This window comes from Haliotis asinina, chromosome 5, assembly GCF_037392515.1.
Source record: "Haliotis asinina isolate JCU_RB_2024 chromosome 5, JCU_Hal_asi_v2, whole genome shotgun sequence".
NCBI classification, from domain to species: domain Eukaryota; kingdom Metazoa; phylum Mollusca; class Gastropoda; order Lepetellida; family Haliotidae; genus Haliotis; species Haliotis asinina.
Genome location: NC_090284.1, coordinates 68,252,847 through 68,266,729, shown reverse-complemented (window position 1 = coordinate 68,266,729; position 13,883 = coordinate 68,252,847). Strand labels below are relative to the sequence as shown.

Below are 13,883 nucleotides of genomic sequence, written 5' to 3'. Positions count from 1 at the left end.
TCTCCAACCTTTAACCCCACAAACCGTCAAATGAACTGAAGAAATATCATAGAAATGTGTTGTGATTACGACTTATATGAATTTGAAACAATATATATTCCTACATGAGTAAATTGAGGTTTCTTATCAAATGAGTCATTTTTGTCTTCATTATACGAAGGGAATCCAAGTTTGACAGCATGAACCGACAGACATGACACTGTACTTCATCCAAGAAAGCATATAATTGTTAACATCCCTTCCTTTAAAAAATAATAACACATTCTTTTCAAAACCACTTTATTTGTAAAATAGACTTCCTCCAGATAATGATCAATTCCAAATGCCAAGCACAACTCTCTAAACAAACATCCACACATATCACTTTGCATATTATCCATAAAGGACATTTAGACCTACAGTTAATTGTAAGTAACATGTTAAGGAAACACGGCAATGCATTTAACCTTTGAAAAATGAAACGGGTAAATTGGAATATTGGAATCTTATAAATTGATCAATGTTCAGAATTTTTATATGTATTGTTTGGTTGTGGATGGATGCTATTTGCCAGATATCTGCATGATGAAATACAGGCAATAAAATGGGTAATTTAGTATTTTGTTTTTAGTTAATATGCTCCATGTTCACCAAGAGAGTACTGTAGATCCAGCTCTGTCACTCCTCCTCTTTGAGAGGTAATTATTGTTCGTTTAAAGTACCTGCAAAGAATCTCCGTTGAAGTGAACTTGATTCTGCATTTTCACATTGAGGCACTGAACATATTCTGGAAACTAAACATACAAAGCAAGCTTATACTATGAAACTATTTCATCAAAGAGGATATTTAACAGCAAAACATAAGTAAATATAAATGACTAAAAACAAGCTTCACAACATCAAACGAAAAAGGAATAAATAAGGGACATTTCGTGGTGACATTCTGGGCAAAATGGCCACAAATATGAAAACAAGTTGTTCTGGGAATTTAGGCAAGAGACTGCAAACACATAAATGTTGTGGCTAGAATCTCATTGTAGGTGTTGGGAGATTGACAAGAACCTATCCCTTCTTCAGTTATAATATATGTATGTCTATCTCTGCCCGAAAGATTTAAGCCCATGTTTCCTGTATGTTATAACGCCCAGAAAAGAATGACATAAAAAAAAAGCATAACCAATTCACAAAAACAGAAAGTCGCTGGTATCTGGAAATACCGAATATGCTAAACAATATCAAGTTGCCCAAACAAACTGTATAACTTTCCAAGTGCCAACAGTATTGTTCTGTAACTCTAGATTCAAGTATTGTTCTGTAACTCTAGATTCATGTCCTCACCCAACAAACTTTTCTGTCTTTAAGACACAAATATAACAAAGGACATCACTGTCTATCTTTAGACTAACCAGTAGCCTGTGACATGGGAGAATTTTCTATATCTCAAAATGTCAACATCAAAACCATGATTAACATAAATACATAAGTAAATATTTCTTGGGTGATTGCTTATGAAAACTTCATGATATAAACTGTAAAGATGGTGTGACACGTGGTGTGTGAATAGTTGCTGCACCAAACCATCAAGGATTAAATGAAATTTAATTTCACTGCTATGTTGACCAACCTCATTCTTATAGCATTACACTTGGAGAGATTACTGCATCTAGAGGTTAATTAGCCAGAAAATGAGGGGGAGACCTCATTAGGCTTACAATAGGAATCTAGTGAAATGTTACTCCATTTGACTTACAACAGAAATCTAGAGAAATGACACTTCATTAGACTTACGATAGAATGACACTTTATTAGACTTGTCATCGAAATCTATTGAAATGTTTCAACAAATTTACAGAAATTTAGGGAAATGATACTCCATTAGACTTATGATAGACTTCTAGTGAAATGTTTCAAGCCACTTACGATAGAAAACTAGTGAAATGTTTCAAGAGAGTTATGACAGAAATATTGGGAAATGATACTCCATCTGTCAAGTTTCAAGCGACTTATGACAGAAATATAGGGAAATGATAGGACTTTGTTTATATGACAGATAACCAGGTAAAGACACTTTACTGGATTTTTTATATGAAATTAGAGCAATTAATTCAAAGATGCATGTGCTCATTATTAAGATACAAACCAGATATAACATGTATCAGAGCACTGCTTCTATGGCAATGCAACAATGAGACAGAAGACTGATGACAACAATGGAGAGGCAAAACATACAACTCCATGTTGATTATTCCTCCATTGTGCTCTGAAATTAAACCAGCTTTTACAGGAGAAACCTGGGAATAATTAGAAATCAGATACAATAAAGAGTATTCTTGATTACCTACATGTGATTTCCATTTGCTGCCAAAAAGCACTAAAATTCTGGATACATACATATATTTAAGCACTTAAATAAACCAAACAAAAATAAAAACATCAAAATCAGAGGTTCTCATAATTTGAATGTAAAATCCTAAAGAAAAATTAAAAGTTGCCAGATCTGTCTGTGATATGATACAAATATAGCAGACAATAAATGTTTGCTTCCCCCTTGTGAAGCCAGCCAACCTGTGGCAGCAGACGACATTAACACTGAATGGGCTTCGGCTCCTCCCAGGGGAACTCAGAACGTCCGAAGTGCCCGTAGCTGGCCGTTTTCTGATAGATTGGTTGACGAAGATTCAGTTCACTGAAAAGGTAACAAGAAAGACAAACCTCAGGTAGAGTAGGAATAGTGCATTTCTTCAAATTAATATTAACAATGTGTGCTAGCATGGTTTGGGACAGGGTATTGAGTAAAAGAGGTTGCGGACATGTAAGGCAAGGGCAGTGTGGTGGTGACAGTGGTGATGGTGACTGGGTATTGTGGAGTATGTGTTGTGTGTGTTGAAAAAATGTATGTGTTAGGCCTGGAGTGGCCATGGGATGATGCGATGCAGGTTGGATGGTGAGGGGGTAAGGCAATTTTCTCTTTTGAACTGCTCCAGAAATGGTGAGTGAGTGAGTGAGTGAGTGAGTGAGTGAGTGAGTGAGTGAGTGAGTGAGTGAGTGAGTGAGTGAGTGAGTGAGTGAGTGAGTGAGTGAGTGAGTTTAGTTTTACACCACACTCAGCAATATTCCAGCGGACTGTAAATATGCGAGTCTGGACCAGACAATCCTGTGATCTGTGCAATTATGAACCAATGACATGTGTCAACCAAGTCAATGAGCCTGACCACCGGATCCCGTTAGATGCCTCTTATGCCGAGCATAGTTGCCTTTTATGGCAAGCATGGGTTGCTGAAGACCTATTCTACCCAACACCTTCAAGTGTTTAGAAATGGAGAGGGCCATAGGTCATGAAGTCATGTGAGGGGCACTGTGCACGTGCAAGCAGAAAGGTATGTTTCAGAGAATGTTCTTTCTGTTCTTGTGGAACATAAAACAAAATGTTTTCCCTATATCTTGGCGACAGGGAAAAGGAGGCAACAAGTCAGCATTAGGACAAAAATGTGAGAACCTTTTGCTAGCTGTTGGGATTATTGATTCTATGTAATTTTGTAAATCAGAACTGACAAAATAAACAAATGGTCAAGGAGTGATAAATGAAATAGTGTAACTTACTTAATAATATTTCCAGGTCGAAGGTCAAAGTTTTTCTTGACAATGTCACACAGCTCATTTATACTTTTGGTAGATGTGCCATAGTCAAACACAGTCACTGATACTGGTTCAGCCACACCAATGGCGTAAGACAACTGAAACATACACAGTCCACTTCTACACAAACAATAACACTCAGGAGCAAAACATCAGGTATAAATAACAGATAGATATTACTACATCAACATGTGTTTCATACTGTCTTTATGGACTTGATGAAGTGACTATCTTCATCATCACTTATATTTGTAAAGGAAATAATTGTTTTTCTAGTCATGAACAGCTGAAATATTGCTGATGATGCTCAAAGGAACATTTTCTCAATATAAAATGACATTCTTGTAATTCCTGATCAAGGGCAAGGGTTATGCATTGGAGTCAAATTCTTACACAGCTGTCATTAAAATCAGTTTGACACACATGGCAGTGTAGCAATGTTTTTGTGACCCATCATTTCTCATATATAATCCTTATATCTTAAATTCAGAGAAATGTACCATCTTGGACATAAATAGTTGCCACAAATTGTCAACTATCTAACAGTCTTCATCTGTGACATTGTTTCTGGTGTGACATCATGTCACATGATGGAAAAAAATCAACATGATGGCATGCAATACGTTGCACTGCACTGCACTGCACTGCACTGCACTGCACTGCACTGCACTGCACAGCACTGCACAGCATGCATATGTTTCCCGGGACCCTGAACAACCCAACTGGAAAATCAAGAAGTACGAAATGAAGACAAGTAGAGTTTAGAGTCTGTAATATGTCTGGGTCTCTGACCTGAACTAGAACTCTCTTGCAGAGTCCAGCCTTGACCAGGGACAGTGCCACCCAGCGAGCAGCGTAGGATGCACATCGGTCAATCTTTGTTGGATCCTTCCCAGAGAGTGACCCACCACCGTGAGCTCCCCATCCTCCATATGTGTCCACAATGATCTTCCTGCCAGTCAGTCCTGCATCACCCTGAACAAAGGAAACAATCTGTGAGGAAGTGAAGCCGGTTTATCCCTGCTTTCAACAATATTTCAGATGTTTGGTGTAGTTACCAGGTTTTGAAAGTACTATCACAGGTTTCTGGTACTCCTTACTCAAAGAACTCTGTACAATGAACTGGGGGACACAGACAAAAATTCTTTTAAAAAACACATTAGGGACGTAGGTGTCAGGTAGTAGATTATGACTGAGTGAGCGAGTTTGGTTTACGCTGCCTTTTACGTAGTAATATTCCAGCAATGGTTGGAGACATCAGAAATGGGCTTCACACATTGTACCCATGTTGGCAATCAAGCACAGATTTTTGGCGTGATGATCGAACACTTTAACCACTAGGCTACCGCAATGCCAGTGGATCATTAAAGAAGTCCCACATCTGTGTTTGTTACTGTCATAGATCAACAAAATAGTGACCACTTTAGACAGGTATTGGCATATGTTTTGATTAAGACCAAATTTCGATGAAAATCTACTTATTTTGTGTTGAAGTTGTCCAGAAACCAACATGTGACCATGCGACTCTTGACAGAATCGTCATCACTGTATGAAAACCGGTTTGATACAAGTTGCTAGGCTCCAGATCATGTGTCAAGCCACTGACTAATTTTACTCTCACGTTATCATTTACACCGGTTATTCATATTTTTCTTTGGGTAGTCCTTCCTTGGATCCAGTTTACTGCATACTATTGTACCAATACTTTGCCTATTCTTTTATATCGCACTCTGCAACTGAGCTAAGAGAGAGTGATCTTGATTGATCTGCTGCATGGGTTCCAGAGAGTTTATGTGACTAGTACAAGGAACTGTACCTGAGGGCCCCCAATGATGAACCTTCCAGATGGTTGTAGATGAAAGATGGTCCGGTCATCCAGATACTCTGCCGGGATGACTGATCGGATGACCTTGCGCATGAGGTCATCACGTAGCTTCTCCATGGTGACATGTTCATCATGCTGGATGGAGATGACCACTGTGTGGACACGGATGGGAATGGTGGCGCCACCTTCAACTCGATATTCCACAGTTACCTGTACACAGGTACAAGTAATTTCTTGAGGAAATACTTATCATCAATTGACTTGCTTCAAAAAACATGTCTAATGAATGTAGCCACTAAAAGTATCCATCATAAAATTTGAGTGAGTGAGTGTGTATTGTTTTATGCAACCTTTACTTGTAGTCTTGGCCATTTGCCCATTATGTCACAGTGAGGAACACCAGAAAGGGCTTTACACATTGTACCCATTTGAGAAATTGAACCCAGGTCTTCAGTGCATCAAGTAAACATCCATCAACCCCTAAAATCTATGAATAAAGAGACCACAGCCCATAAGAAACAGTGGGAAAGCAGTCAGAGTATATGACTGGCTTAAGGTGAAGCAATAAAGCAGGATGGAAAATTATATAATATATTACTATACAATGGAAAATGCAATGTATCGCAGGAGGCATATTTATGTCAAATGGTTTTGGAAACATGACAATAAATATTTCAGACCAGATTCAAAAGGAAAAGCTGTAGAGGGTATTTCAGAGAACTCAAACACTAAGTACAACACTGACAAAAATGCTTACTGGTCATTAAAAATGAAATAAATTTTGAAGTATGTGTGTCAGTTTGTGTCTATACAGCAAGTAAATGTATCTATATTTTATAGCATCATGACAACTCATGATGTGCTGGTGTAACATGTTGGGGATTTCTCATCATAATTAATGTTCTCTATATGTGGTCATTTATGGTAAGTTCTACTCCATAAACAGCAAAATCAAATATTGCTGCTGGCATCAAATAAACCACAAATAAGATATTGATTAGTCGATAAGAATACTATCATTTAACATAGAACAAATGCTCCAGGAGAATATAATATTTCATAAGTGAACTTCACACCAGTTCAAGATTCTTCCTTGGACAAAGTCTTATAAAATCATGTCATCACTACTAAACAGCAGGTGTTTCCCAGATACCTGCAATAAAGGCTACATACAGAGGCCCTGTGCCTCCCTCAGCCTGTGGGAAAGTCCCCAGACCCAGGACAGAGATTGTCCCAGGTTAATTCTGGAACCTTCACTATGTCCCTGCACATAGCTGTGAAGCCTCTGGCTGAGCTGGGGAGGGTGAAGGGTTGTCACATGACAAGACATGCAGGTAGCAAGACAAGTGCTTGTTAACACAATGGGGCTTAGTCCTAGGGAATGCCTGTTTTTTAAAAAAATTTAAAACATTTTATTTTAAAAAAAACCCACCCCAGATCAAAAATATGTGCACTTGCAAACATTCATTTGTCAACCATGATTCCTACTATTTCCATTCCAGTAGCATATTGTGTAGCCTACCTGTGTTTTGGAATCAGGCCTTGCCCATGAAAGTTCACCATTTCTGCGGAGTTCAGCCATTTTGGAATTCAGTTGATGTGAAAGTATCACTGTAAGTGGCATACACTCATCAGTTTCATCTGTGGCATACCCAAACATCAGTGCCTGAAAACATTATCAGAATTCAGTTTTATCTGCAGTGAAGCCAAACATCAGTGCCTCAAACCATTATCAGAATTCAGTTTTATCTGCAGTGAAGCCAAAATTAGGGCCTCAAAACATGATCAGCAGGCAGTTTTATCTGCACCGTGGTGAAACAGTAGTGCCTGAAAATATGATCATTCAGTTTCATTTGTGTTACAGACAAACATCCAAAACATCATCATACAGTCAACTTCATCCGTGGCGTACCCAAACATCAGTGCCTGAACACATGATACAAACCTGAAGTGTGATTCTCTCTATATCTTAGGTCATCTTATTTACCCAGAATAACCACATTTGAGGTTTTTGTTTTGTTAGTAAGACCTCCTACCAGGTTTTACTTTTCCTAACGCTATATGAACATCAACATTCAAATGATATATGATTAAGTTCAGAGTGCAAATGTTTTCCCAAGCAAGATTGGAACTGCAGCTTACAGATTTGTAGGCAAATGCTCTACCACACAGCCACCAAGCAGACAAAAGAAGTGGGGTTGAATTATCTGTTTATAGTTACTGTAATTATATTGATTTTGCGTGGGCTTCAGTTTTTATTATGTACCTTCATTAAATGATCATCTACGTTGTATTTAGCAATCACTGACTGTATATATGTCAAAGAAAACACTTCACTGGTTTTTGACTGTATATATGTCAAAGAAAACACTTCACTGGTTTTTGACTGTATATATGTCAAAGAAAACACTTCACTGGTTTTTGACTGTATATATGTCAAAGAAAACACTTCACTGGTTTTTGACTGTATATATGTCAAAGAAAACACTTCACTGGTTTTTGACTGTATATATGTCAAAGAAGAAGCTTCACTGGTTTTTGACTGTATATATGTCAAAGAAAACACTTCACTGGTTTTTGACTGTATATATGTCAAAGAAAACACTTCACTGGTTTTTGACTGTATATATGTCAAAGAAGAAACTTCACTGGTTTTTGACTGTATATATGTCAAAGAAAACACTTCACTGGTTTTTGACTGTATATATGTCAAAGAAAACACTTCACTGGTTTTTGACTGTATATATGTCAAAGAAGAAGCTTCACTGGTTTTTGACTGTATATATGTCAAAGAAAACACTTCACTGGTTTTTGACTGTATATATGTCAAAGAAGAAGCTTCACTGGTTTTTGACTGTATATATGTCAAAGAAAACACTTCACTGGTTTTTGACTGTATATATGTCAAAGAAAACACTTCACTGGTTTTTGACTGTATATATGTCAAAGAAGAAGCTTCACTGGTTTTTGACTGTATATATGTCAAAGAAAACACTTCACTGGTTTTTGACTGTATATATGTCAAAGAAAACACTTCACTGGTTTTTGACTGTATATATGTCAAAGAAGAAGCTTCACTGGTTTTTGACTGTATATATGTCAAAGAAAACACTTCACTGGTTTTTGACTGTATATATGTCAAAGAAAACACTTCACTGGTTTTTGACTGTATATATGTCAAAGAAAACACTTCACTGGTTTTTGACTGTATATATGTCAAAGAAAACACTTCACTGGTTTTTGACTGTATATATGTCAAAGAAGAAACTTCACTGGTTTTTGACTGTATATATGTCAAAGAAAACACTTCACTGGTTTTTGACTGTATATATGTCAAAGAAAACACTTCACTGGTTTTTGACTGTATATATGTCAAAGAAGAAGCTTCACTGGTTTTTGACTGTATATATGTCAAAGAAAACACTTCACTGGTTTTTGACTGTATATATGTCAAAGAAGAAGCTTCACTGGTTTTTGACTGTATATATGTCAAAGAAAACACTTCACTGGTTTTTGACTGTATATATGTCAAAGAAAACACTTCACTGGTTTTTGACTGTATATATGTCAAAGAAGAAGCTTCACTGGTTTTTGACTGTATATATGTCAAAGAAAACACTTCACTGGTTTTTGACTGTATATATGTCAAAGAAAACACTTCACTGGTTTTTGACTGTATATATGTCAAAGAAGAAGCTTCACTGGTTTTTGACTGTATATATGTCAAAGAAAACACTTCACTGGTTTTTGACTGTATATATGTCAAAGAAAACACTTCACTGGTTTTTGACTGTATATATGTCAAAGAAAACACTTCACTGGTTTTTGACTGTATATATGTCAAAGAAGAAGCTTCACTGGTTTTTGACTGTATATATGTCAAAGAAAACACTTCACTGGTTTTTGACTGTATATATGTCAAAGAAAACACTTCACTGGTTTTTGACTGTATATATGTCAAAGAAAACACTTCACTGGTTTTTGACTGTATATATGTCAAAGAAGAAGCTTCACTGGTTTTTGACTGTATATATGTCAAAGAAAACACTTCACTGGTTTTTGACTGTATATATGTCAAAGAAGAAACTTCACTGGTTTTTGACTGTATATATGTCAAAGAAAACACTTCACTGGTTTTTGACTGTATATATGTCAAAGAAAACACTTCACTGGTTTTTGACTGTATATATGTCAAAGAAGAAACTTCACTGGTTTTTGACTGTATATATGTCAAAGAAGAAACTTCACTGGTTTTTGACTGTATATATGTCAAAGAAAAAGCTTCACTGGTTTTTGACTGTATATATGTCAAAGAAGAAACTTCACTGGTTTTTGACTGTATATATGTCAAAGAAAAAGCTTCACTGGTTTTGGTAGACAATGTATAACCACTGGGGTCAGGAAATCCCTCCCCATCTGGTTCTGCATTGTCACCAAAACCTTGGAGGTGTGTTTTCTCCTATACATCAGCAATCATTTTCATACTTGGCTTGGCCAAATATAAGTACATGAAAAAATGATCATTCATTTTCAACTGAAGTGAAGCCAAAAATCAGTGCCTGAAAACACAAGCAGAATCAGCTACATACAACTATACATCTTTGATGCATCTCCTCCAAGACAGGCCAGGACATCACTTCACACATGACACACATATTACTATGAATTAGCCAAACCTCAACCTGACCACTGAGACCTCTCAAGTCAGCTCTAACACAAACATGGGACACTGGTGACCTTCCCTCCCCAAGAATCTCCATATGGCTGCAAGGGCTGTAGGAGAGACAATGGTCTGAAGCTAATGCAAATGTGTAAGGAGTCTAGTACTTACTGTATCAGTTGACGGGGCATTGATAGACATAGACTCATAGGTCCCATTTTCTTCATCTGTCGCTGGTACATGATCCTCCACAGCCAGCAGTACATTGCAAGTACTATAGTCAAACCCTGCAACGAAAGGTAGTACATGCTTGTACTGACAGCAGGACAAAACTACCGACACTTAAATATAATCTTATCACAATACAATGGCGTCAGTGCTTCGGTTATATTCATACATCTTGAAATTATTTTTATATAAAGAAAACTTCAGTACAGTATTGCTCAGGTGAGCAAACGAGACACAATTAAACAATGCAATAACACTGAGAGTAAACATGTGCAACTGTTATCTGTTCCAAAGCATAGTATGTTCTCCAACCACTACATTGCAAATATAGTAGACACAAAAATATCAGGCTTAGGAAAAACTCTTTAAAAAATCCTTTGATCTATGCACCGACCATTTCTGAAATATTGGTTTGCTGAAAGCATGTCGAAATGTAACTATGTAACTAATGCACTATTAACCACTGTGCAATTGAAGTGTCATAGCCTATGTGCATGGTTTAGTCACAAATTGCAGACCTCCCAAAAGGCAGTCCTACCGAATTGCAGACAAAAATAGCACATAAATTAATTTGGCCATGCTGGTCACCCCTAATCAATGAATGGCCGGGTCCATACTTAGATAAATATGAAGAACAGCAAGGGACTAAGTAGACATTTTCCTCTGACACCAACAGAGCAATCAAACAATTCAGATAGTTTTCTCCCTTCGCCAACAACTACAGCAGACTTCACGTTGTTGTATAAATGTTGAAGAACACGAAACATTTTTCCATGGACACCATTTCTTAAAAGAAGATAATTTGTTTTGGTTAACCATGTCGAGTGCTTGACAAAAGCAGAGCACAGTCTGCTGTTTCTTGGAGTTATATATGCTTTTGAACAATAGGCTGAAGAATGAATGTGTTGTCAACTACTGAATGATGTTCTCTTCTCTCCCCCTGTGATATTCACCAATGACAACTTCATTCTTGACAAAGGTATGACTTGTCTTGTTTATGAAAGATGTAAATTATTTACAAGAAAGTGTCCAACAACGATATGCCCCTATAGCTACCAGCTTCATTATTACTTGCCATAATCACATAGGTATTATAATAACAGTAGTCCATGCAGTGGGACACGCCCTTTACACAATATCTGTGAAAACAATAAAGCAAGGTAGACTGCAATCATATCCTTAATTTTCTTCTAAAATTCTGTTTGAATACAGGCGACTTGTGCAGTTTAGCATCATCTATTGTTGATATGATTTCTGCAATTGTTATAGCATAAAACAGTTCATTTACACTATCAGCATAATGTTCAAAACTATATTCAGTAATATACCAGTATCCAGTATAAGCAGCCCACTCCTGGTCACAGTCATCACGTGATAGAGGACTTAATAAATCTTAAATATATGTATGCCATGTTGCTGGTAAAATATTCTTCTTATCAGATTGCCCAGCTGAATATCAATTATACAAATTTTAAATATTACTGATTAAATGCATTTTGATAAAGTAAAGGATCACCTGCTACACTGTCAAAACTCGTTTCATGGGCGATACCATTTTTCCTAATCAAGGGTACAGCCCACTTATCACAGATGCAACCAACCATAAAATGTGTTGTTTAAGGTTTGGGTATTGGGAGGTCTGGTTTTGGGAGGACACTGTTCTGGAGAGTGATATGTGCACCTACCCTTAATTGATGTGTCGTAGCCTATGTGCTGAATAGTGTTCCTGATAACTTGCTGGTAGTTAGTTTCTGCCTTGGATACAATGTCTCCACAAACAAACACCATGCCGGTCTTGGCAGCAGTCTGACAGGACACACGGGAGAATGGGTCCTCAGCCAAATGAGCATCCAAGACAGCATCACTGATCAGGTCACAGATCTTATCTGAAATACATTAAAGATGGGATTATTGCAAAGAGGACAAGATCAGGCACTAACTGCCAACTATCTCAGCATGACCAGTTGGTATTTACTGTAATCAGGCCCCACTAAGTAACTGAAGGAATTACAGCAAATTTGGAGGAATTGCATCTCAAATGTAAACATGCGCAGCCCTCTCACGAAACAATAACATAGCGGTAATAACATAAACATGACAGCCCTATCCTAAGCAATGTCAGTAATACTGGAGACACGCTCGGCCATTGTCGGAGATTTCTCAGCTCCTTTCCGTGATTTGTCGGTCGCATTCTGAAACTCACACATCTAAACATGGCATCACTAGAAGGAGCACCTGTCTCAATGAGTACTGTTTCATGTTTATAACTATCCACATTTGAACACCTGTGTTGAATGCGTTTATGTATGAGGAGTTGTCGGAGCTACAGAGTATGTTTTTTAGGAAAAGATCGTCACTGCAGAAGAGCGTCATAAGTCATGCACCTGGAGGCTTCCCATGTTCAGACGTAAACAACCTCCAGGGGCATGACATACATAAATGCATTCAGCACGGGTGGTCAAATGTGGATAATTATAAAAATGAAATAGTAGGAACTAAAAACAAAACTCACCTAGATGGGTGCTCCTTCCAGTGATGCCATGTTCAAATATGTGAGTTTCAGAATGTGACCGACAAATCACGGAAAGGAGCCGAGAAATCTCAGAGAAGATGGCCGGGTGGGTTTAAAGTATTACTGACATTGCTTCAGACAGCGCCGTTGTGTTTACGCTACGACTGCTAAACTACCGATATCACTGCACTTGTTTTGCGAGTGGGCTGCGCTTGTTTATATTTGAGATACAATTCCTTCAAGTTTGCTGTAATTCCTTCAGTTACTTGGGGGGCCTGGTAATTAACTGCTTCACATTAACGCCACTACTTTGAACTTTGAACTTACGCCCGTATTCTCACTCTATAATATTTTAACGATAACTAGTATATTTCTTTGCGTGGCATTTTTAGAAGTTGGATATGTCTTTCAGTGTGTTCTGATACGATTAACGAACATGTCAAAACTCATCCTTATCTGATGATGAATATATATTCAGGTGATATGATTTAACTAGACTGAAATTTAAGAGGAGATAGGTCGGAAGTCTTTCCGGCGTCACCATTCATCATTTCATGCACTCACAAACGCTTCAATGGGTGTACTATTATCCTTTATTTCTGCGGTCTATTCGGTTATATATATTCACAGAAAGCGAGAGAATAAGTAAAAGCTATGTAACCTGGATGTCCCTCTCCAACTGATTCTGAAGTAAACAGAAACGTCTCTCCATCATTTCGACGAATACCGACCGCATCTTCCGAATTGGACGCCGCCATTTTTGACGTCATGTGACTACAAAAGAATGTAACAAAAGGTCGAATAAATGAGAAACGAACAAGGGAATATTAGTACATAGAAGAATTACGCGTTCCAACTGTTTAAAAAATGCTTACTAATTGATTTCACGAGAAAGTCTATTTTTCATTACGAAACCTAACACCAGAACCAAGGCTAATTAATGAGTCTCACTATATAGAAGGGCCCTGTTATAAAAGGATACCTTTATATTGTACTAGGATAGGGTCTATACACTATATGCCATTCTAACAAAGTTTCAAAGC

General features: G+C 37.5%; 1 protein-coding gene across 1 annotated transcript; it reads right to left on the bottom strand.

Annotated features, from left to right (window-relative positions):
- Nucleotides 1–265: 265 nt before the first annotated feature.
- On the bottom strand, nt 266–13,633 carry LOC137285124 (S-adenosylmethionine synthase-like). The gene is made up of 8 exons (XM_067817344.1): nt 13,502–13,633; nt 12,014–12,214; nt 10,272–10,387; nt 6,963–7,106; nt 5,432–5,650; nt 4,408–4,590; nt 3,580–3,713; nt 266–2,665 (listed from the first exon to the last, which is right to left on the bottom strand). The coding sequence occupies exons 1-8, from the start codon at nt 13,608–13,610 to the stop codon at nt 2,563–2,565; spliced, it is 1,209 nt and encodes a 402-aa protein (XP_067673445.1). The 5' UTR covers nt 13,611–13,633; the 3' UTR covers nt 266–2,562.
- Nucleotides 13,634–13,883: the final 250 nt, after the last annotated feature.